Source organism: Mirounga leonina, unplaced genomic scaffold (assembly GCF_011800145.1).
Source record: "Mirounga leonina isolate KUSES-001 unplaced genomic scaffold, KU_Mleo_1.0 Mir_153, whole genome shotgun sequence".
NCBI lineage: Eukaryota > Metazoa > Chordata > Mammalia > Carnivora > Phocidae > Mirounga > Mirounga leonina.
The window spans coordinates 3,710,770-3,736,758 of NW_023270387.1; the positions used below are offsets into that span (position 1 = coordinate 3,710,770).

The 25,989-nt window shown below is 41.9% G+C and overlaps 1 protein-coding gene and 1 long non-coding RNA gene across 8 annotated transcripts in view; one reads left to right on the forward strand and one right to left on the reverse strand.

Moving 5' to 3' along the window:
* Positions 1 to 2,613, forward strand: part of LOC118013171 — a 16,409-nt gene extending 13,796 nt beyond the window's left edge. Inside the window, exons 3-4 of one of the 2 annotated variants that reach the window (XR_004679946.1) lie at positions 296 to 435; positions 1,117 to 2,613. This is a non-coding gene — a long non-coding RNA (uncharacterized LOC118013171). The remainder of the gene's footprint in view (positions 1 to 295; positions 436 to 1,116) is intronic. The other variant, XR_004679947.1, reaches the window with a different exon arrangement.
* Positions 2,614 to 11,160: 8,547 nt separating this feature from the next.
* Positions 11,161 to 25,989, reverse strand: part of KBTBD3 (kelch repeat and BTB domain containing 3) — a 29,385-nt gene continuing 14,556 nt past the window's right edge. For 5 of the 6 annotated variants that reach the window (XM_035008833.1, XM_035008831.1, XM_035008834.1 and 2 more), the window contains 2 exons: positions 18,939 to 19,183; positions 11,161 to 14,372 (listed from right to left, as the gene is read on the reverse strand). In XM_035008833.1, the coding sequence (XP_034864724.1) occupies positions 12,770 to 14,372; positions 18,939 to 19,159 (1,824 nt within the window). In that variant the 5' untranslated portion in view covers positions 19,160 to 19,183 and the 3' untranslated portion in view covers positions 11,161 to 12,769. Of the gene's footprint in view, positions 14,373 to 18,938; positions 19,184 to 24,615; positions 24,750 to 25,989 lie in introns of all 6 variants that reach the window. The other variant, XM_035008832.1, reaches the window with a different exon arrangement.

Consider the following 25,989-nt stretch of genomic DNA (forward strand, 5'->3'; position numbering starts at 1 on the left):
GCTGCTGATAGGTCAGGTAAGAGAAGTATCTGGAGGCCACTGGTGCTCTGGACAGAAACAGTTTGGTGAAGTCATTGGCAAAAACCTGCGAGAAGAAAGATGAGAAATGGATGCGTGCAGAGAAATGGGGCAGTTGCTGGAAGGCATATGGCGTCCGCATGTTAGTGTGCTGGTGGGAATGATCCATGGAGCTGGGGAGACGGAAGGCGGAAGGGTTGCTGATGTGAGGGGGGTGTAGTCCCATAGGAGCACTGCATCTACAGCAGCCCCCTCCTCTGTGGTTCGCTTTCCATAGTTGCTGTGGTCGCCGCGGCCCCCAAGCAGATGACCCTCCTCCTGACGAACCTTCAGCAGACAGTCCCGGAATAGCCTGACGCCACCTCAGTGCGTCACCACGTAGGCATTTTATCATCTCCCATGATCACGGGAAGAACGGTGAGTCCAGTATGATGAGATATTGTGAGAGAGAGAGACACACACCGTATTCCCATAACTTTCATTACAGTATATTGTTATAGTTCTTCTGTTTTATAATTATTCTTGTTAATCTCTTTCTGTGCCTAGTTTATAAGTTAAGCTTTATCATAGTTGTGTATAAATAGGGGAAAACACAGTATACTAGGTTGGTACTATCTTTGGTTTCCGGCCTCCCCTGGGGGTCCAGGAACGTAGCCCTGGTGGATAAAGAGATAAAGATGCTGAGAGGTGGTACGTGTGGTTGGTCATGGGAATTTATAGCTGTTTTCATCAGACCACTTGTGCTCCCTTTTGATTTTGCCAAGTGTGACAAGAGAGGGACAAAGGATTGCAGCGTGTGAGCGTGGGAGACATCCTAAAGTCTGAGAGTGGAATATAAGCAATCTTCACTTCACAATGTAATTGTACCTCGCAGTCGTGAGGGAAAGAGGGTACCGAGGCAGATCTGGAGGGAACGTGGCTGCCAAGCACAGAGAGCGACCCAGATGCAGGGCAGCAGGTGAGGAGAGGAGAGGCAAGGCTGGAAGGGGCCACATTCAGATGTGTGAGGACTTACTTCCTAATGGAGTTAGATGTGGTGGTTGATTATTAAAAATGGCATCTGATAAATCCCCCTCTCTGCTTCTGTGGCCTCTCCAGTATGTCTTTGCTGTTTGCTTTAGAGTCGATTTTCCGCCCCTTGCACCTGTTGTTTCGTGAAGGGCTCTGACCAGTAGAATGCACAAGTGGTGTCTGGGACGCCCGAGGCCAGGTCTCGAGACCCCGACGCTCTGCTGTGTGTCAGAGGGGAGTCAGCCCCTGGGGAAGAGGCCGGGGCCGACCTGCTGTGGGGAGAGGCCCCAGACACAGCCCCACGCCGGCCGGAGCGGTAGCCACGCGTGGCTCCTGAGTGCTTGTCGTGGGACTGTAACTGAGAAACAGAATCTTTTTTAACGGTTTTGATCCGTATTGTTTTCGATGTAAATAGCCACATGTGGCTAGCACTTCCTGCAGTGGACAGCGCTGTCCCGGCGGAAACAGGCCACGTGGACGCAGAGGCCACACGAACGGGAATGGAGGTGTCCCACTGACGGCCAGCACCGTGGCGCCAGATGGGGGAGGCCCCCAGCCCTGGCTGAGCCCCGCCAGCCACCAGCGTGTGGAGCAGAGACAAGCCGTCCCTGCTAACCCTTGCCCAGCTCCCTGACCTGCAGCAGCATGAGCAAGAAGGTGGTCTTCAGCCATTAAATTTGAGGTGGCTTGTCACGGGGCCATGGAGGTGGCCAGTAGGTGACTGGTGCAGACATGGTGTCGAGAAGGGCCCGCCATCCAGTGAGGGCCTGCCACGAGCCTTTCCAGTCAAGTGATGGTAACTGTTACTAGGCCGAAGTGTTGACTGCACTAGGTCCCAGTGGAAGAAATTAAGGTGCTCGAAGTAGAATGGGCAAGGAGAAACCATTCTCACTGAGTAAGGACGAGGGTCTTCAGGTGCACCGCTGCTCAGAAAAAGCCCTGTGGTCCCGCGGAGGAACAAGGCAGAACAAGGATGTCTGGGTCCTGCCGCTGCATTTGAGGGGCTCTTCCTTGGACTCAGCAGAACCTGTGAGTCCTGCCCCCTCCCACTCCCCACAGGACACCCTCCTGTTCTGTTCTGTTTCGTTTTCCCTCAAAGACAGACCGTCATAACTCCTGGCCTTGGTTTTCAGCGTAGCCCACTGAAGGCCAGAGGGCGTGGCGGGAGAGCGGGACTGAGCAAGGATCGGTTACAGCTGTGGGCCTCCTGACTGCTCTGAGAAGCACGGGTTTCTACCTCTCACCCCCTTGCCGCTGAGGTGCCGACTCCGCATCCTGTAGATTCCCCTGGTGTCCCTGGTCACATGGAATTGATACTCCTTACCTCTACTGTCGTTTACTGCCCTGATGCTGCATTAATTACATCTGCAGGATCAAGGCGGGCCCGTGAATTATTAATGAAAGGGATCATTATACCTGAGTGGAATTTTTCCCTCCTCACCATCCTCATGCTGCATTTCCGAAAGTCCATCAGCTGACCTCTACACCCTTTCTTAAGTCTGTGCTGTTTTGGTGAGGATGTACTTGGGGAACAGATGAGAAACATCTTGGGGAACAGATGAGAAATGGTACCCTCTCTCAATTGGCCAGGTGAAAAAATAGCAAAGTTGTACTCTGCATAATGTGTGACACATTATTTAGGGATGGATACATATCCCACAGTAGGAGATTATTGAGAAGATTTTGAATTTTGTTCATCCAAAGATTTACACATTTTTCTGCATTGCATTTTGTGCAAATAAACTATTCAATAGACCTGAGATTCCTTGTAGACTGCTAAGAGCCCTCACCCATTTTAGGGCTGTGCTAGGGTCCTGGGATCTGGCTTGTCTGACCCCCTGCTCATGCATGTGCAGGGGAGTGGGCTTCATTCTCTGTCTGGCATCAGCCACAGGAGCTGAGCTTGTACTCGAGAGCTGTGGGTCAGGGAGCGAAAGGGAATTCTCATCTGCACGGGGCAGATGTGTAAGTCAAGGCGAGGGGAAAGAAGGGAGAAGAGGAGAAAGACAAAAATGGGGCTAAAAACCCAATCTGGAAAAACGGGCAGAAGCAGGAGGATACTCAGGAAGCTCAAGGAGGACGGGGAACACATCTGATTTTCTTGCTGTTATTTCTCCACGCCTAGTACGGTGATGACACACGTCGGCAGGACAAGAAGTAGCTGTTGAAGGACTAGATTACTAAATGAGAAGCTCGTGGTTGAACCTAGGAAGAAATATTTAGGGCCAAGTCCAAGCTACACTGTGCATTGGCAGTGTTCTGCTTTGTCCCCATCCTTCCCCCTCTGCCGAGGTAGAAGTGGTACATCTTAAGATTTAAAATTGTATCTCTAATTGTAGGATTTGAGACTGGTAGCATGGTGAAGGGTTAGGGGAGGTTGGTCCTGCTGAAATGAAGCAAGAAAAAAGAGTGGCAGGAGACACGGACGTTTATTGAGCATTTCCCATCGGCAAGCGCTGTGTCGAGCACGTCCCACACATTGTTTGGTTTAATTCTCACAACAACATTTTGCGGGAGGTACAACCACTACCCCGGTGTTCCTGACAAAGACGCTGGGGCACAGGACGTTGAAGTGACTTCGTCCGGCTGCTTTCAAAGCAGAGCCCCGAGCGGGCCTCTCCCCTTCCACCACCGTACGTTTCCCGACTTGCTTGCTGCTAGGAAGCGTTTGCAGTGCTTATTGAAAATGTGAGTTCCCAGGACCCGAACCTGGAGCTTACTAAGTCAAAATAACCACTGGGTCTTTAACTGGCACCCGAGATGACTGGTTTTTTGAAGCTACTTAGGGGAACACTGCGGACACTGGACGTTCCCGGTAGACACCGCATTACTAAAATTACTGGTTAGAGCTTCACTGTGTCACTTATCCACAGAAGAAATTTAGATGCTTTGAACTGTTGATAATTTTCTTTGTAAAAATTCCTAGAAACAGGAGTATATATTAGTTTGTGATTGTAAGAGGAACGTGAACTGTATTTAGATGGAAGAATACTATGGTAACATTTTATTCCCATTAGGAATAGATACAAGGTGAATACTATTTGTAAAAGAAACAAAAAATTTACTGATTTGTTTAAAGGTTGTTTAAAAAAGATCTATAAATAGTTTGAATTCCAATTAATGTTTCATAACATAAAACGGTGGTTAATCTCTAAAAGGAAACATTAGGCTAATTGGATTTTTAAATCTGAAAAGCCCACAGGGATAACCTTTTCTTGATTAAAAAATTTAGCTCATTTTACAGCATACATTTTGGTCAGGGTGAGGGAAGGGTAATTAACTTCCCATGGAAGATTCACTAATTAACACTAGAGCAGAATCACACTACACAAGACTTGAACTTGGAGGAAATGCAAAAATATTTATCAGGTGCAGTGCAGTGGAATCTAACAAAATACTAGGATGATCTGTTTAATATTAATGCCTAAGTTCTATTTTAAGATAGGTTCCACAGATTTCTTAAGTTTTTTCATGAATATTAAGTTCGCTATCTTGGGTCTAGTTTCATCAAGCTTTGTGGAAGTCTTTAAGATTGCAAAATTTAATAAGTGCAAACAGATTTTATCCTGGAAACATGGGTTTTATACAAGTATTTAAAAATACAGCCTGCAGGGGCACCTGGGTGGCTCAGTTGGTTAAGCGACTGCCTTCGGCTCAGGTCATGATCCTGGAGTCCTGGGATCGAGTCCCGCATCGGGCTCCCTGCTCGGAGGGGAGTCTGCTTCTCCCTCTGACCCTCCCCCTCTCATGCTCTCTGTCTCCCATTCTCTCTCTCGGATAAATAAATAAAACCTTTAAAAAAATAAAATAAAAATAAAAATACAGCCTGCAGTTTTTAATTAATTAAGGCTCATTAAGTAGATTGGTTTAGTGCCACATTGCCTAAAAATCCAGTATTTCGTAGTTTCAAAAACTTCAGAGGACTTTATAAACATTATTTTGACTCTATAGTCATAGTGAAAGTAGTATTACTTTTTAGGATTATTATTTTTTTCTGTAAAATATACATATAAGTCAGTTAAAATCTGTACATTGGCTAAATTGCTACAAGTAGTTTTTGCTGGAACATATTGCATGCTTCATATTGTAAATGCATGAGAGCCTGTAGCAGAGTAGTTAGTAACTCTTCGTGATTAGAAAGGGGATGAACTGCTAGTTTAAATGTTCTTTGCAGTTTATTTTCTGTAAATATGGAGATTACATTTTGTCACTGAGGGGCTTTTCTCTTTTTTTTTTCCTATGGGAGGAGCGGGGAGAGCAAATTCAGATAGAAATAGAATTTGGGGAAAGAACTTCAAATGGCAGTACATCAGACTGAGATTGTTAATCATTCTGTTTCATGACATAAGAACAAAGCTTCCCTGGGGGCCCTTTGAGTATTAAAATGTTGACCAAGAGAGGAGACCTCCTATTTGGGGGCAGCAAACCTGATACCTGGTGGCAAGCTAATTCCCTAGTGATACTTTTGTTTCTTTTCTTTCTTTTTTCTTTCTTTCTTTCTTTTTTTTTTTTTTTTTTTGTGAGAAAGAGAGCGAGCAAGCAGGGGGCAGAGTAGTAGAGGGGCAGAGGGAGAGGAAGAGAGAGAATCTTCAGCAGACTCCACGCTGAGCACAGAGCCTGACGTGGGGCTTGATCTCATGACCCCAAGATCGTGACCTGAGCCGAGACCAGGAGTCAGACGCTTAACCAACTGAGACACCCAGGCTCTCCTACCTTTACGTTTCTAGTAAGTTTTGGAAAGTCTTCTGTGTAGGGGATTAAAGAGAAGGAAAGGAATCCAGGTTTGAGGGCAAAGAAGACGAAGGCAGATGGGGAATTGGAGGCAAGAAGAGAATGTCTGGAGCTGTAGGTCTGGACCAGTAGTTAACAAGGGAGTGCCAGAGAGCCTTAGAAATTTGGAGAAGGCAGCTGGCCTTACGCAGTCCTGTGGGATAGGGACGGACTTGGTTTTTCAAGGGTTGGATTTCTGAGGAGGAACTCTGTTTCCACCTGGACAGCAGTCCAGAGAGGGACCTGGGAGCCAAGTTCAAGGTCATTAGTAAACTACAGCTCACCACACAGGAAAGCCAGAGAATGAAGGAAAATGGGCCTGTGCAGAAAGAGGAAAAATGACAGGAAGTGGAATTGAGAGATCTGTGCAGTATAAACATGTGAACAGTCTTTCCATGGTACCACGCAGTCTCTCATGCTTCGGACCCCGTTACTAGCTTCCCCCAGGCATCTGGGCTTGTGAGCTCAGGGGGGAGGCTTGTTGCCCAGAAGCTGGCTGGGGCATGTGTGCCTCGTGTCCAGGGGTCAGGGGTGGCCAGGTGCGTGGCCCTGCATATCCAGCTTGCTTCTGCGGCTGTCATGTGGCTCTCGGACCTTTGGTCTGCTCTTTCTGAGCTCCCTTAGGGCCCGGGGGATCTCTCACACACCTGTGACTCCTCTGAAGTCTAAGGGGTGTTGTGTTCTCTCAGACGGGGGTGTCTGCCTTGAAGTGCGTGCAGGACCCGTTCTCAAGCTACAGAGGCCCCTTCGGGCCCTCCCCCGAAACTTCCTCCACCACACTCTGGAATCCTGACACTCATCAGAGCACTCAGGGCATCTGGGGGAGGGAGGTGGCAAGAAAATGAGAACCTCAGCACCCACCTGTGTCTACCGCTTTTATCTCCAATAACAATAAATACACACACAATGTGTTTTTCTGAGATACATTTTAATAAATTATTATTTTACAGAATTGAAATGTTTCACTACATGTTAATATGGTTCACACGGACCTGCAAAAATGCTGATTTTATTTCTCAAAGCATATGGCAAAAGCCCACATTCCACTAATAGGGAAATGAAGAAAATTATTTGTGTACGCAATGCCTGGTAGCTTGGAGCTCTAGCTTCCCCGAGTGCGGAAAATGTCACTGAGACTACTAGGCTTTAATGGGGGACGAAAGTGGGTTGCACATCCGCTAAGGGAATTTGCAGTCATTGTCTTATATATGATCGTCTTTGAAAGGAAACACAGAATTAGATATTATAATTAAAATTCACTGACAACAAATAGTCCCTAAGCACTGAAAAAATCAGGTGGATAAGTGACTTTGAATCTATAATTTTACTTTCAAGAACTATACATACATTATGCAACCGTACACGTTCTCCCGAGGTGGGCAGTGCACTGTGTAATGCAATCTCGCAGTCAACAAATGCTTTGTTATTAACTTTTCCATATACTAATAAAAGCTGCAGTTGTGTAAATTACCTATCCCAATTTTCTCAGACTTTAAACATGAGAAAGATCTCAAATATTACAAAAAGAACACATACATTCATAAATAACTAAAATACAATGTGATAGCATTCTAAGATGTGAAATCCTAAAGTAGATCAAAACCATTTCCTTTATACATGAAAATAAGTTGCAAGATGTACAGTTATAATGGACCTATTCTGTAACAATATAGTTGTAACAAATCTATTTTGTTTCACATATTGGCTCAACAGAGTATCAGTTTACTGGATGTCTTATTATATGAAAGCACTATGCTAATTGCTAGGTCCAGACATGATGAATATAGTGTCCCTATTCCTAAGAGCTTCCAATTAAATGAGGAAGACAGACATGTAAAGAAATATTTACACCATAATGTGATACTCAGGGAACTGTACTCTGAATTATCCCAGCAGCCTTGTTACCCTTGGAACCAAAGCATAATTTGGTGAGCTAGTTAGATAGCTGTGGTAGGGAATGTTGTGCAAGTTGATGGGATGAATAAAGGTACCTGGCTCACAGCATTATTTAACAATGGCATCGTGTCATGGAAATAGCCTGCTGTATCCAATCAGACTAACGGCATGGGTGAAGCTCCACACTTGGATCGTTATTACCTTAAAGCTAGTCTTTATTGATTAGTAAGCTAATCGTCCTCCCATTAACCACCAAGGATGTGACTGCTTTGGTTTCTGTTTTTTGTATACTTTTTAAGGTCTTTATCAGAAGTGCTTTTAAGAGTCTGAAAACCCGATCTAATGACAAATGATTGAAAGACTTATTAAAATTTGGCTTTAGAATTCCTCTCCCAGAAAACTGGTGTTTGTAGTTATGTTGATGATGGTGGTGGTGGTGGGGCGGGTGGTTAAAAGGAGAACCCAGCAAGGCTCTGTCTAGCTCAGAATGGATTTGTAAGAACTAGAGAGCTGGTTCAGGGACTAAAATGCCTGAATTATGGAGAGATTCTGCAATGCTCGGCATTGCTCAACCCACCAAAAAGGCGAGAGAATTAGGATGGATTTTCTGAGGTACAAGGAAAGACATGTAACCCCAGCTGTTGTGGCAGGTTTTAAAGTGCTAAGCATTTCAACAGAAGGAAAGTGATGCCTCGGTTTTAGAGGGGAGACATGCTACTGTTTCAAATACTGGTGGACACAGCTCCCTAGGACCAGGGGCGGGAAGTTATGCCGGGAGGCCGCGAAGCTTTCAGTGTGAGCAGTAGTAGAACTTTTCAAAAATGAAGGCGTCGAGCTCTCTTCCTGAAAGAACTGAATTAGAAGTTGAAAAAAAAATCAGCTGTCAGGGTGTTTTGGCATTTAGAGGGGTTTCTCTCTAGCACGTCAGAAGCTGTGTTAGATTCTAAGGCTATTTTCAAGTTTGAATAGGAATCTAGGATTTAGAAGAGTTATCTTTGGTAAGTGTGTAATAGTGTCATCCCGTGATTATATTCCCTAACTAGGTATTAAATTTGATTAAGCATCATAGTGCCATCAAACAGAATTGATTTATAAACACATCAAGGTTTTTAAGATATGTTCTTTTAAATCATATAATCTTTAACTAGAATCCCTACATTTAACTAGACAGCAACATTTGCAGCAAAATAGGAACTAATTCGGGAGAAAATTTTAGGTGCTGGTCTTTCAGTTTCTATTCTCTGTGAAAGAATGTGCACCTACAGCAGAGGGGGGAAACTCCCTATGAGCAGTGCACTAGAAATGTCAGCACCATTTACAGATTTTTCCTGAGTGATTAAAAAAAAAGAAGAAGAACAAATTCTCTTCAGTAAGACTGCTCCTGAACGGGTGTAGGTCTGTTGAAACCTTGAGCATGCAGAGCCACTGAAACCAAGTTCCTTAGAACCTAAAACGCTAAATACATCGGAGGAGGAAGTCATCAGCCGTATGTCAGAAAACTAGTGAGATGGAAATGTGTAAAGAGCGTGTAGAAATCTTTGGTTGTCTACTGCTGTGTAGGAACTTATTGGGCCAACCAACTGCCACAGGGCATGTCTGAAGACTCGTCTTATTCTGAATATGGCTTTGCCAAGTGGAGTCAAGTGATTTCTTACATTGAATGGAAATCGGCTTCCCTATACATTCCAGCCTTTCTTTTTAGGTTGCCCTCCGGGGCGGCCCACCGCAAGACATTTTTGAGCGTACATTTTCAATTCTCAATATAAAAGACCTTCCAAACACGGGATCCAATTAAACTGAGAAGGAGGACCTGAAAGTAACACTACCTGGTCCACAATATACCTAATCATCAACACTGTATTTACTGCTTCCCTATCTCAGAATGTCAATACATGTTTCTCTCTGCTTGAGTCTGATTTTCTAAACGGTGCCCCTTGGGCTACGCACACTGTGCACATATCCAGTTGCTCTTGATACGTGGGAAAAACGGAATCGTGTTGCGGGATGTGGTCACTCTCAAATCGCACTCTCGCTTTCCAGGGTAGCATGATTGAATACTGCTGTGATAAAGACTCCTTTCCCACCCAGAGCTGGAGTTGAGTGTTCTGGGGAGGTAGTGAATTTTGATTATGCTAATATTCTTCATACTGCTCAGTCGGACAACCAATAGATGAACAAAAGGTGCTCCACATTTTAAATCAAGTTTGTAGATCACTCCAGGAGTGTGCATTAACTTTGAATTGATCTCATATAAATGTTGAATTTAATCATCTTTATATATAATAATGCCATATAGCTTTCAATTTTAGAAGGTGTTACAATATTAGAATTTTTTTTTACGTGCATAATCCAAATGATAAAGGATTTAGGAATGTTTAACAGAATTCTTCCACAAGAATGAAAGCAATCTGGATAATGAGCACAATGATTTTGTCTCACAATGCAACGTTGGCTGAAGGAGGATCATGAAGGGAAAGCAGACTTCAGAGGGAAAAAAAAAAAAAGACTCAGGGAAGAGGCCATAGATAAAGGGATGTGTTATTTCCTCTGACCTAACTTTACAGACAGGGATACAGCTCTTTCCGGGGGTTCTGAGAATAAGCTTGAGAGATCAGAGACTTGCCTGTCAGAGATCCAGAACGGAGGGTGAGGCCAGAATGCCAGGCATGGTTCTCGGACAGTGAAGCCAGGGATCGATGGGCAGGATGAGAAAGATATAACCAGTTCAGTCACTGACCACGCGTGCATGTGGCTGGGTTCCCCGAGGATGTGGAACACAGACAACCCTTTGTCAATACGGCAGACAGATAATGTAAATGTGACACCTTTATAAGAAGATGCAAAATTAGAGAGAACAAGATGCATTATTACTGGAGCCAAGCCCAGGACAGACTGCAAGGACAAGGTGGCAGGGACAAAGAACAGTAAACAAAGGAAGAATTTAGGTGTGACGACCAGACAGAGTACTTTCCTTGCCGTTGTAGCCGACACAGAGCACTCCGTTGCAGATGGAAAGGGATGGCAGTGAGAAAAAAATGATTAACAAGTAAACTGCAGCAACTGTAGAAGAAACGCAGCAAGCCTTGTGTGTTAGAAGGTGTATGAGATCATATGCAGAGGGAGCGACCTAGGCCTTGTTTCTAGAAACATTACCAGGAATCAACAGCCAATGAGAAGATGGGCAGACGTCAAGATAATCTAATAATGAAACAAGATCAGGAAGGGATTCTCTTTCACCTTAGTTTCTCCTTTCTGTAAGAGATTAACAATTCCTAGAGTCAGTAATTAAAACAGTATTTATTTTAAACATACTTTAATTATTTATATATGTTTAAATTAACAGTTCAGTAAATCCACAGATAGGTCACCCACTGTGTTAGGGTCTTTCTTAAATAATTTGTTTCCAAAGCCACAAATATGCACACAAAAGCCTTCACTGAATTTTTTTTCTTGCGCGCACACACACACACACACACACACAGGAAAAGGCAGAGCCAACTTAGGAAGGAAGACCAACAATTCTACAGAATACTTTTTATGCAACTGTCATCTGATTAGGGACAGTCCGATTTTGGAATTGCATGATCATGTAGTCTAATGTCCTGTTCTATTTTGAAAAAAATATATTTGAAGCTTACGATTGCATAAACTTATATGGTATAATAAATGGACCTTTATTTAGGTATATTTCCACTTTTACAGCCTAATATGGCTATATCTTTTAAACTTATGAAAGAAACATACTCTCTTGCAACACAGAATCATCCTACCTGAGAACAAGGATGACTGACTGATACTCTTTCTTTGTTTGGGTTAAAGATGACTAAGCATCTAAACAGATACATCAGGTTGTAAATAAGATCAATACCAAAAACCTAGTCATTTTTAAAAGAATTTGGAAAACAATTCACTATGAATAACTTATGTAAGTAGTAAACCAACACGGTGCTTTATAGTTGGTATATATCATCAAAGAAAACTGATATGGTACTAATTTAAATGTTGAAATTTCTTAATTAATTAATTTGTCCAAACTCAGATTTGGACATTTAAAAATTTAAGAAATGCAACATAAGAATACACTTATCTAGAGGTCAGATTTCCTACATCCTCAGTAATCCTGGAAACTGGCAAGGATACAGAAAAAGTATTTGAGGATTACCATATCAGAATCCAGGAACTTCACTCAATGGGTTACATGTTAAGATAGACTCAGATTGGGTGTAACTTAGAACTAATAATTAAATGAAGAATGTTAATTTACTGAGCCTGAGCCACAAAATAAGAAAGATATGATATTGCTAGAAATTGAAGCCAACTAACACTGAGAACTAATAGAATCAGCAATTTTAAAAGCATTTCAGTAATTGCCATTGGCATTATGGCATTATGTCATGGAACATTATGCTCTTAATGAAGAGTTGAATCATAAAAAAAAAGTCAAGCCATGTTTAGTGTATAGCTTAGAAGCCCAGGGGGAAATACACTGCATTTTAGAAAAGTGTACCTGACGAAAAACAAAACAAAACAAAAAAAAACAACAAATGGTGGAAAAAAAAGGAAGGGCTTAAAAGAAGCTAAGCCATGATTGGAAAGGATAGGAATTCAGCCCCTCTTACTCCTGTAGTAACAGGGCAGGCTTCTTACCTCTTTGTTATTTAATTTTCACTTCACCTAACATAGTGTGCAAGTAATCCATTTCCACTACCTAAACAGATTTTTCCCGTCTAGATAGTACAAATCTGTGAACACTGATTTTGTTCTTACTGGTCTTTCATGGATAAACTACTCTAAAAATCAAGACATCGATACCTATGTGTTTTACTTACGTATGAGGATACTAAGTATTCTGGATTCTCCACGATTAAATTATATTCAATATAATGTCTGGTAAATGTACTTTGTGTTTAAAGTTTCTGGCAACTGCTAAGTTCTATATGCTGTACATTCATAGTGATTCTCTAACAGGGGGTACATTTTACTTTACTAAGAGGTAAAGACCTTGTTACCAACTACAGGTTAACAGATTTACAGTAGGTTTCTAGACCTGGAATCATTTTAGACTGTGCTCCTTTCAGAAATGATTAGAAAACCACGGGTCTCTGTATTTATTGAACCGAATCACCTGGCAGTAAAATTCAGTTAAGGCTCTTGGCATCGGTGAGACTTCTTCCCATTCAGATCTACTGCTGTGGTAGACCTGCACTTCATCTGTGATTTCATCTGGTGCGTAATCACCACCTAAGATATAGATTTTATCTTCGATCCCAACTGCACCTGCGTTAAAGCCTGCACATTCAAAAGAGCCTTCCCCCTTCCAGACGCAAGTATCTGGACAAAAACTATACACCTTGTAGGTGGAAAGGTCACATATATACAGCGTGCAGTTGACCGGGACAGCTTTAATCAGGGTTGCGTGGAAAAACTGCCCGAACTCTGCTACCAGTTCCGACCACTGGTCAGTGGTCGCGTTGTATTTAAAGAAGCAGTCGAGTGATGGGTTAAAGGCATCTGTAATCTCTACCTCTGATCCAAGAACATAGATGACATTCTGGCATGCACTCGCTTCGGGATAGTATATGCCCCGGGGTAACGGGCTAACAGATAGCCATTCTTTGGAAAGAGGGTTGTAAGACTCAACATCTAAGAGACTTTTAATGTCCTGAGACCCTCTGGTCTTCCCACCAATGACAAATAATCTATTGAGAGCCAGAACTGACGTGTGCATGGTTCTTGGTGTCTTCATAGTTGATACCAGGAAGAAATCGTTTTTCACTGGACAGTAGCACCAGGTCTGATCGGTCGCGTCGTGATAGGACTCCGCGATATGAAGCCGGACAGTTCTGCAGCATGGCCCTTTGCAGCCTCCTGTCAGGAATATCTTCTCTCCGTAACTAGACAGACTAGACCCTGGCAAATCGATCAGCTGTGACTGTGGCAGCACTTTCCACGAGTCACTATTGATATTATAGCAAAATGTATATTGGTCGCCTCCATTTTCCTCAGTTTTGTGAACAAATATGTATTTTTCAGTGGTGGATGGCCGAGCATCAGGGAAGAGTCCCCCAGAACCTTGCACACACTTAACGGCATCCATGACCATGTCAAAGCAGTTTGTGCTTTTGAGTAAACACTCTTCGTTGAGCAGACAGTCTTGAAGGGTCTCCTCAGATAACTGATGTAATCGTACTTTTTTAATCAAATAAGGCAGATGCTTTTGTCTCGATTCTAAGTTATGTTTGGTCCAACTAAGGACAACTTTCAGGACAGTTTCTTCTTCGGGGACATTTAACTCATCTGACTCCAGACATTTTTGCAGGACTCCAAAATTCATCTCTAAGAAATCACTGGACTTAAATAGCAAGGAAAAGTGGTTCTGTACAAAGTACAGTGCGTGATTGAACAAGCGGGGGGAGCCGTAGCTGTCTGACATAGATAGTAACTGCAGACAGTTGACAAGGTTAATACTTTTTATTAAAAAGTCACTGCAAGCTTTGGCTAGGAAGGAGACTTGAAGAAACGAGGACAACTGGAAGAACATTTCCACATTATCATCTGTTATCTGTGTTTTCCCGGTATAGGCGTAGTCAAGGAACGCCTTCACGGCTTTGGAGGACAGATTAGTGATGGTGACGCTCCCACCGTCTCTCTCTCTCATGTTCACTTCAAACATAGCCCTGCAACAGTAAAGAACACAGAAGAGCAAGTGGGAAGAGGTCATTCCCTGCTAGTTTTCAACATTACCTTCTAGACGCTTCCTTGACCCTCAGGTTGATTTAAAATATATTTCACACATGTCAAGTCTGTATTTATGAAACATTTTAAAAGCATCTTGATCAGTTGTTTTAATATCTAGAATAGTTGTGTACTGCATTGTTTAAGACATACGTTGTACCACCTAACTCCCATACTGCAAAATACAGAGGCTACAGCTGAGCTACCGCACCTCATCCAAGGAAGGCTATAAGAAGATTCACATTTTGTAAACTAATTTCATGCTTTTAAATATCATTCATAAAATTAGGGTAAAATCTCTCTAATGGCTGAATTTCCTTTTTTTATGAGTTAATTAGTATCCACTCTGCAGGTGATAACTAGAAGTACTTAAAATATATAATGCTTCTGGGTTTAGGATGTAAAAGTATCTTGCACAGTAATTTTCAGTTTGGCAGCTGTGAAACATGTGGAAGGTGGAATGCTGTGAGGTATCAGATGTCTCCAAGGAGTCTGTCTGTGTGGGAAATCCACCAAACGAGATATATTCAAATACACGTTGAAAGAGACATATTTCATGCAGCACTTTAGGAAAAAAGGGGAATGTGATTTCATGGAGCTAAACGCCAACCCAAAAGGCTAAAAGTAAGTTTTCGAAGAAACAGCCACTGAGAGATGGAGGTGGTCCCTAGATTTGAGTTAGAGCAGCCTGAGTTCTTCTGAGCTGTAATTCATCACCACCTGGCCGAGGGGCTAGAGTCTAAGGAAGTGGGAACTTTTGGGGCTCAATTTAAGTGAAAATATAAATTATTTGCAAATGTTTGGGCAGGAGACTAAGACTTATTTTACTATTGGTTTGGTAGACCAATCTTGGCACCCATCCTTCTGTTGACTTCACATCCAGAATGATTCATTTTTACACAGACTTGCTATGGTGGTTGTCAGTGGAACAGCGAGTGGAGGCTGAGCTGAAAGAGAAAGAGCTTCAAGAAAGAACTAAGGACCACCCGTGGTTGCACCTCCGGCAGGCCTGGAGTGACTGGTTTGGGTTCTGGCTTAATACTGGTTTGCGCCTGTATCAGAACCGTCCCGGATACCTTTGTGAGCAGTGCCCCGAGCTACTCAAGTGCGCTGGGGGAACCAGTTCAGTTCTTCAGTCTGTTCTAGAGGGTAGCCAAAGCTACTCAGGAAGCGCTAGTATCCGACTGAGAAGTATGAGGGGCCCTCCAAACCCGGAACCCCCCTCAGGACAAGGAAGGATGACAAAGTGCCTTCCCACTAGGCTACTGGGTTCTTCTTAATCTGCAAATGAATGCAGTTACGCAGATCACGTACATGTTCTACATCATACAGGGTATTTAAATAATGTTAACCCAGCAATACGAAACTCTGATGATAATTATATTGGATTATGGAGACAGGGATCATCAGTTTAGGGTAATATTAACAGCCTGACCTCGAGACTCTGGCTGCCTGGGTGGGTATCTGGCCATTGTCACTCACTAGCTGTGTGACCTTGGGGGGGACTTCATTGGGCTTCAAATCCTTCATCTGAAAGTGGGGATCTTGTAGTATCTACGTCACTGAGTTTTCAGAGGCACAAATGAGTTAATCAATGCAAAGTATTAGCTACGATCATTATTTTAAGAAAGTGTTTTCTGACAGATCCTATATATTTTTAATTTATCACCAGCTTCCACATTTTCTTTGAGAAGACACAAGTAGGATCATATTTCTGTACTTCATCCTGTTCATCTTTAAAGTATCCAGTTAACATCCATCTCAAATTTACCATATTATCATAAAGTGGTTGTACAAGATGTGTGATTCCTCTTCAATCTTCTCTCCGTGATTTTACATCTCATTTATAACTTTCATTTTCCAAAATCATTATAAAGTGCACTTCTCATGCACTGTACACTTTCCTGCTAATTTATATTTTTCCTGCCAGTATTCCAGTGACTTTGATAACACAAATACTATGAATTGGTGGCCTCATCACCTAAGAGTGTAAATTACAGAATTTCAGTCTTTATTTGTACATATTTTTATATGAACTGTGTATTCCTTTAGTAAAATACTATATATAATAAAGGACCTAGGTCATTATAAGACTGCCATTTGTGTTACTTCAAAGCAGGGAAAAAATTTTAAAAACATATATATTGTTCTGTTTTTTAAACAGGATTTTTAAAAAATTTAAAACAGGTCCATAAAAGTTAGGAGTAGGCTGAACAAAATATTGTGGACAGAAATTATGTGCAGATACATTTAATTAATAAATAACTTCTACATGAAGAGTAGAGGACTGCCAATCCAAATGTTTACATGAACTTTTTTTTTTTTTTAAAGATTTTATTTTTTTGAGAGAGAGAGAATGAGAGAGCGCACATGAGAGGGGGGAGGGTCAGAAGAAGAAGCAGACTCCCTGCCGAGCAGGGAGCCCGATGTGGGACTTGATCCAGGGACTCCAGGATCATGACCTGAGCCAAAGGCAGTCGCCTAACCGACTGAGCCACCCAGGCGCCCCGTGAATAATTTTTTTAAATGCAAATTAGTATTTCAAATCAAGTTATACAAATAATTGACCATAGAATAATTTGCAGCTTCCTAGTGCCTGATTTGTTCTATTTGCAGTCATTTTTCTTTTTTTTTTTTAAAGATTTTATTTATTTATTTGAGAAAGCGAGAATGAGAGAGAGCACATGAGAGGGGGGAGGGTCAGAGGGAGAAGCAGACTCCCTGCCGAGCAGGGAGCCCGATGCAGGACTCGATCCCGGGACTCCAGGATCACAACCTGAGCCGAAGGCAGTTGCCCAACCCACTGAGCCACTCAGGCGCCCCTACATGAACTTCTTATTTTGTTAACATGATAGGGAAATCAACCTGTGTGTTTGCACCAGATTATGTCCATTTTTTGCTAGGTTTGGAAATAACAGAACTCATAGCATCTAGTGTTAGTTGAATGTAGCGGACACGGTCCTAATCAGTACATATACATTACTTCATTTAACCCTCATAATGACTCTGTAATTTATTGTCTTAATTTTTACAAATAAGGAACCTGAGGCCTGAAGAAATTAAGTCACTTGCTTCAAGTCACGTCTGATTAAGTGGCAGAACCAGGATTTAGATTTAGGGCCTGTGTATTCAGAGGCCAGGTTCTTAACCGTTACAGCATCCAGCTTCCTGTCAGGAAGAGGTGACAGAGGGTGGGGGAGCAGAATGGAGCTACTAGGAAGAAAACCTGGAGTCGAACAGAGCAGGGAAGAAACTGGTGGAACCATAGAATGGCAGAGCACAGGGACAGTGGGGGCCCCAGTGGAGTTCGAAGAATAGCTTAGGTTACCTGAGAGAAGACATGACAGGAACAGAGAAAGAACCAGTGTCTGGGTAGGGCCAAGGTGTATCTTCCATGTCCCTGGTGGGGTGGGACACGGCACTGAGCCACTGCTCCCCACGCAAGCAGGAAACCCCCCAGGAACGGGAGTTTAGCAAGTAGTGAATATCAATACACTTCTGCGGATTCACTCCAGGGCAACAGGGGTGAGGTCTAATCAGATGCTGGTGGCAAAATAGGAGTTTAATTAAGGATTAAAATCAGTATAAGCTAACTTGCATCTAGTGTATTTATATCTTAAATCTTACTCTGTTTTTATAAATTTTAATTACTAGAGATTTAAGTCATCCTTATTTAAAATAAAAATTGTTTCTAAAACTGAACATAATGCAAATACTGCAATTAGGATTAAATTTATTGCAATGTGACTGGGAGGGCTGAAGACCAGGATGTCACCAAGAGAGGTTTGTGTGTCTGACCAAGAGGCCTCACAGGATGGTATGACCTTGATGCAGTTACCGCAGTACTAAGGTCATATGTCTGACACTTACCCTTGCAGAATCAGAAACCCACTGTCGCCACAGGGGGTTCTAACAGTGTTATGATTAGGACATTCCCTGTAAGGATGACCTACAAGGGGAACCAAGTTATATTCAGAAGGTTGCCTAGAATCAGAACAAGTTGGGTGTTCTCCAGAAATGCTTCTGGAGGTACCTTTCCCCTAGAGGAATATCTTTGTCAAAGAGAGGAGAAATCTTGAAATCCTCTGTGTGAGTCCCTCTCCCTTGTATAACCCACAGATACATGACTGAACTCAGTTTTCCTTTCTTTTGAACTATATTTCCATTTTTTAATCCTTTTGTCCTCTCCTTTTTTTTCCTAAACAGTGCAGTGCAAGAACTCTCCCAAACAAAACTGACTCTAGATCGAAAATTTTTTTTTCCCCCAGAACATTTCAAGGGACCAATGTTCCGTATAACTTTAGGAAATGCTGACCTGGGAGGACCTGAACCATTAAAAAAGGTAGTCATAAATCTTCATATTCAAAAATCACTAGTTAATCTAGGTTCTAATTAGTTTTTATTTTAAGAATTAAAAATTACTGTTGCATGCTCCTGTAGGGGAGAAATTCAGTAGTTATGAAACATCATAACACAGAATCTGAGGCACAGACAGACAAGTGAAGTACCTGAAAAAGTCACTGCACGCTGCTAAGACACAGCGATGACATGGAATTATTTCATCTTTCATGATTATTTGGAAATCATAAAAGACATTTTGTTCTCTAAAATTCTGCAGTACACTTAAGATTTTCTGTCCATGATCTTCGGATACAAGGAAGTTGTTTTTCTTCTCAGATGGAAGTCCGTTACATGAGTTTCGTTGATTGAAATGATATGAATTATCCATAGCCAATTTCCTTTGTTCTTAGAACTGGAATGGAAAAGAAAAATCACTGCTGTGGTGAGTCCTGATGATATTTCAGATCCAAAGTCTGTTTAGTGTCATTTACACTGAGAACAACTATAACATAGTAAACCTTGTTCTAAACATTTGTTTTCATGACATTTAATAATAAATTTCTTTGGAATTTTTATTAATATTGAGATTCCTGGGATAAAAAGTATTATCAAATAGAAGGATAAAGTTCAAGGCTATATAATTGTGTCAAATAGCACAATTTTTAAGTTGTATGTGCAGCTCACATAGGCTCTCACTACATGACTAGTCTTGTTACGTGTAAGAGGTATTATTTACCCAGTAGTTACCACATGGCTGTATACCCAACACATCCCTGTCCCCTCCCATCCATTTTCTTCTAGCAGCAAAGAAGATGTTAAAATATATGCCTTCTGGGGCTCAACTTTTCAGAGATAAATGACCGAAAAGGACCAGCGTGTTAGACTGTATTAACTAGTTATGGCCTTTAGTAAGGAAAGAAACGCAAGCATTGGTCCAAGTTGGCCTATTTGGATGCCTTTTATTTCTTTTTCTTGTCTGAGTGCTGTGGCTAGGACTTCCAGTGCTATGTTGAATCAAAGTGGTAGGACTGGACCTCCTTGTTTTGTTCCTGACCTTAGAGAGAAAGTTCTCCATTTTTCCCCATTTAGGATGATATTAGCTGTGGATTTTTCATATACAGCCTTTATTATATGGAGGTATGGTCCCTCGAAACCTATTTTGTTGAGGGTTTTTATCATGACTGGATGTTGAACTTTGTCAAATGCTTTTTTTCTGCATCTATTGAGATGATCATATGGTTCTTATTTTTTCTCTTATTGATGTGACGTATCACGTTGATTGATTTGCGAATATTGAACCATCCTGGCAACTCAGGAATAAATCTCTCTTGATCATGGTGAATGATTTTTCTAATGTATTGTTAAATTTGGCTGGTAGTATTTTATTGAGATTTTTGCATCTATTTTCATCAGGGATATTGACCTGAAGTTCTCTTTTTTAGTGGACTCTTTATCCTGTTTTGGTATGAGGGTAATGCTGACCTCATAGAATGAATTTGGAAGTTTTCCTTTCTTTTCTATTTTTTGGAATAGTTTGATAAGACAGGCATTAACTCTTCTTTAAATGTTTGGTAGAATTCCTCTGTGAAGCCATCTGGTCCTAGACTTTTGTTTGTTGGGAGTTTTTTGATTACGGACTCAATTTCTTTGCTTTGGTCTGTTCAAGTTTCCTATTTCTTCCTGTTTCAGTTTTGGTAATTTATATGTTTCTAGGAATTTATCCATTTCTTCCAGGTTGTACAGTTTGTTGGCATAGTTTATCATTAAAATTCTCTTGTGATTGTTTTTCTGTGGTGTTGGTTGTTATTTCTCCCCTCTCATTTGTGATTTTGTTTGAGTCCTTTCTCTCTCTCTCTCTCTCTCTTTTAAGCCAAGTTGGCCTATTTGAAAGCAGGACAGAAAATAGTATAACTTTACTTAAAAAGGCCTTTTAAACATGAGATCAGAAATCCAAGATAGTGAAAGGCCAGATCATTGTGACTTTCCCAAATTCAGTTCTATGCATACAACTTTACCCCACCAAAAAGCAGGGAAGTGGGAAACAGAAAGGAAAAGAAGATTGGAAACAGGGAAACCAGAGAAATAGGGAACCTTGGTTCTCTCAGTATGTTTTTATTCTGGTCATCTATTGCTTTGCAATTCACCAGAAAACTTAGTAGCCTATGACAACAATTTATTATCTCTCGTAGTTCTCTGGGTTGAGCTGTAGCTTCTTGCTTGGGACTTTCATATACTTAGAGTCAGATGGCAGTTCTGGCCGAAGTCATCTGAAGGCCTGACTGGGCTCCAGGTCCAGTATGGTTCCTTTTTTCCCATTTCTGATGCTTCAGATGGGATGGCTAGAACAGATGGGTCTCTGTCTGTTTTTGTGTGTGTCTCTCTCAATTCACTTTCTCCATGTGGCTAGCTTACACTTCCTCACAGCATGGCAGTCTCAGGGTAGTTGGACTTCTCACATGGTGGCTTCGTTCTCCCAGAGGGAGTGTTTCAAGCCCAGGTGGAAGCTATACATGGAGAAGTAGTCTGAATGGTCCTAGAGCATCAATTAAAGCTCTAGTCTAGGACTGAGACCATCTATTGCTATGTTGTCCAATACAGTAATCATGAGCCGTGCATCACTATTTAAATTTAAATTATCTGATTAAATTAAATAAAAAATTTAGTTCTTTGGTTGCCCTAACAACCATATTTTAAGTAATCAGTAGCCATATGTAGTGTGATGATTACTTTTATGTGTCAACATGACTGGGCCATGGAGTGCCCAGATATGTGGCTAAGCATTATTTCTGGGAGCGTCTGTGGATGAGATTAACATTTGAAGTGGTAGACTCGGTAAAGCAGAGTGCCCTCCCTCATGTGAATGGGACTCATCCAGTCCTTTGAAAGCCGGAACGGAACACAAGGCCAAGTAAGAAAGTATTCTTTCCGTCTCTTGGACTGTCTTGGAGTTGTGATGTCAGGCTTCTCTGGCCTTTGTACTGAGACTCAGGGCTGTCACCGTCCCGCTGGCTCTCTTGCTGGCTCTCCTGGCAGCATGTCGGCTGCAGATCTCAGGGTCTCTCAGGCTCCATGATCACAGAAGCCAGCTTCCTATTGTCAGTCTGCCTGTCCGTCCATCTCTCTAGTTGGTTCTGTTTCTCTGGAGACTGCACTATCACACACGGCCAGCGGCTATTACATTGCACAGCAGAAATCTGTAGTATTTTCATCATCACAGGAAGTTCCACTGGGTGGCTGATGTACTGCGTGAAGGGCAATGTGTGCACACATGCATGGGAGGGAGAGCGAGCGTGCACAATCGGGGGAGGGTAATAGGATGTGACTGGCAGTGTTCCTTGAAAAATAAACTCCCTGCAGTGATTCTGTGAGCAGCATTCTAAAGCAGCTATAAGGAGGGAGACCTAATGAGAGTGGGCGTCATGAAGGGAGAGAGATAATGAGAGGCTTGGGGGCAGTTCCGAAGAAAAGGAAGGCAGAAAACAGTTGCACCAGTCAGAGTTCTCTAGAGAAACAGAACCAATGAACCAATAGGCTACAAGTCTACTGGTTTTGTGTACACACACACACACACACACACATACTGGTACATGTAGTTTTATAGTGTGTCTATAAAAAATAAGGACTTGGTTCACAAAATTATGGAGGTCCCAAGGTCTGTGGTTGGCAAGCTGGAGACCCAGGACAGCAGAGGGTATAAGTTCAAGTCTGAAAGCTGGCAGCCTGGAAACCTGGGAACAGCTGATTTTTCAGTTTGAGTCCAAAGGCAGGAAATGACTGTCTCAATGCAGCACTCAGGTAAGTTTTCTCTTACTCAGCAGTTTTGTCTTATCCAGGTCTTCAACTGATTGGGTGAGGCCCACCTTCATTAGGGAGGAAAACCTGCTTAGTCAGTTTGTCTATCCAAGTGTTAATCTCATCCGGAAACACTCTCATAGAAACACCCAGAATAACATTTGACCGAATGTCTGGGAGCCCTGTGGCCCAGTTAAGTTGATACAATAATCATCACAACATTCCAAATCTTTACTTAAGAATGTTGTTAATATGTGACCTAGGGCAGAAAAGAATATATAACCCCGAGTTAGAGTGGGGTACACAGATAATTATATACAGCTACCATCCCAAGAGTCATTCCTCACCTCACAAGGCATGCCTCTTAAGTCACTTGTAAAACTCTGATTTTAAAATTATGGATGTTTTTTCCTCCTCTTCTAGTAACTATAAATCATCCATCTTCCCAGGGGAACGATGTAATGTGAGGTAGTAGGATGAGCAGGGCTTCAGAATCAGACAGATGGGCTCCAGCGCTGCTCCAGCACTTTACTGGGGATACAGTTGAGGCAAGGAGCTTCTAGTCTTTGATTCTCATTTTTTCCTTCTATAAAATAGGGATAAACTGTACCTGTCTATAGTTGTGTTGCTGAGAAGGGTAAAAATAATACATACTTTAGCAATTAGTATATGCTAAATAAGTGAAATTTAGTATTTATTTTCTACTAAAAATTTAACATAAAAGCCAAGGAAATGCCTTAATTGCCACTAATCAAGAGGTTTATATGCATAATAAGGTGGTGGGGGGAAGAACAGGAGAAGCAGTCTCTAATAATTCCTAAGGCATAAGAGAACAGTTGAACACAAGAGCTATCCCTGTAATGTAGTTTATCTGGAGTGCCAGGATCAGGTGAGAGAAAGACACACTGGTTGAGACTTGAGCCAGCCTCTCTTACTGACTCCATAATGCTGGAAAGGAACATTTAAGGGGAAAGGCCAGGGAATATGTACAATACACAAAATGGTACACAGAGCAGATAACCAGCATGATCTATGCTAGACAGACAGACATGACTTAATGCTGTGCAAAGGATCACAGCATCTTCTCAAGCACACAATGAGACCAGGGTATATCTCCTGGTCTGTTTTTCAAGTCTACTGATGGGCTGGAGCGTCCATAATCTGTAACAGCAACGTAGGGTCTCTCCACAGCTGCCTCAGAGAACCACAGAATTGGTGGGGAGACTCAGTCCACACAGCCTACATACCCTTTGGAACTGCTCTAAATCCTCATCCATTTTGATATGTATTAAATCCCTCTGATAGAGGAAGTTAGATACTGTAGATGGAAAGATACATTTAGCTCCTACAATCGTAGACTCTTCTTGGTTTTTAAAAGTTCTCTCAAAGTTTAGGATTATTGGTGCTGACAAGGCTCTGTGATCCCCATAGGACAACATAAAGCAGAATTACTACCTTGGCCTCCAAGCCATTTAGTCAGGGAGAGAGAGGAGAGAACGTGGCTAGATGCTGAATACTCGTTTCACAACACTTCGTTCTGTATATGATTATGTATGTGTGTGTGTCTATACATACAATTTAATTTTAATTTTAAAATATATTTTTTATTGGGCATTAAAAATATCTCTGTTTTTCAATTCTTTAATGTGGCCATAATTACCAGTGGACTACAAAGTTCAAGTAATATCATTCTGATCCCCCCACCATAACTCTACTCTTTTTGGGTTTCCCATTGAGATGAATGGCTCTATATTCCCCAAGCCAGACACTTGGAAGTCTTCCTTCACCCGCCATATCTATTTTTTTTTTTTAAAGATTTTATTTTTATTTATTCATGAGAGAGAGAGAGAGGCAGAGGGAGGAGCAGGCTCCCGCTGAGCAGGGAGCCCGATGCAGGGCTCGATCCCAGGACCCTGAGATCATGACCTGAGCCGAAGGCAGACGCTCAACCGTCTGAGCCCCCCAGGCGCCCCCGCCATATCTATTTTAAAACCACTACCTTTTCTTCACCCCTACTGCCACTCTTTGAGGTAAATGTCTCATTGTTCTCACTTGAATTGCCTCCTCTCCGATCTTCCCTCTTCTGTAAACTTTTATTGAATATCTCCTGGGCTTCAAACCTGCTCAGGCATGGGGCATCTAAAGATAAAGGAGTCACAGGGTCCCCGCTCTTGCCGGCTTACAGGCTGGTGTGGAGAGAAAGAAGTAACAAATGAGCGTCTTAGTAGAGATATGAAGAATGTTATGGAGGCAGGTGGAAGGACAAAGCTCAGACTTGTTCTCAGGGGTGAGGAGGACAGAGCAGAGAGCGCAGAGAGGGGAGAGGATGGAAGAAGACATTCTGATGGTACTTGAGCTGTTAAAGAAAAATTAAAAGATGATTACCAAAGAAGGTGAGAAAAACATTTCCAAGAGAGAAAAACTGTAAGTGCAGAGGCATGGATGAAAGAGTTACCACAGCCCCTTGGGAGAAACACATGTTGAGGAGCAGAGATTGGGCAGATAAAGCTGAAGTGGAAAGGGGGGCTGGTTCATGCAAAGTTGCATACCATGCGAGGGGGCTTGGCTTTCATTCTAGAGGTAATGAGGAATATTTAGAAGGACTTTAAGTTGGGGTGGCATTACACCATGGATTTACATTTTAGAAAGATCATTCTACTAGGGAATATCAGCAGTAAATGACTAATATGTGGCTCTTATTCTCATGGAGCTTACTATCTAAGGTTCACTGGCATGAATAAGGTAAATTTACAAAGTTGCAAACACTGGTTTTTGTTTTTTGGGTTCTTTTTTGGATAAGAAATAAATTGTTGTTGTTAAGCCACTGAAATGTGTCTTACAACAAATAGGATTATTTTAATTAATGCACGTGAATTTTAATCCCAGTAACTCAAGCACATTTCTTTTTTTTTTTTTAAAGATTTATTTATTTATTTGAGAGAGAGAGAGAGAGCATGAGAGGGGGAGAGTCAGAGGGAGAAGCAGACCCCCCTCTGAGCAGGGAGCCCGATGTGGGACTTGATCCCAAGACTCCAGGATCATGACCTGAGCTGAAGGCAGTCGCTTAACCAACTGAGCCACCCAGGCGCCCCTCAAGCACATTTCTTAATCTAAGTATTTAGCTGTTGATTCTTCAGTGTTTTCTGCATAAAAATGACATCATTTGTAACAAATGGGGCTTGTTTTCTCTCCTATTTTTTACATTATTTTTTCTTTTACTACAGAAGTAGCTAAGACCTCCTGTACAATGTTTAATTAAGTCAACAATGGTTTGCATACTTTTTAATATGTAATTTCTTGGATTAAATCAATTATTGACGCTCACAGTTCACAGGTCACAAGTGAACCCAATGATATATGTATACAGTATTTTTTATTTCTGTGACAAATAATGTAAGTAAAACCACTTAGTAGAAACTTTCAAGT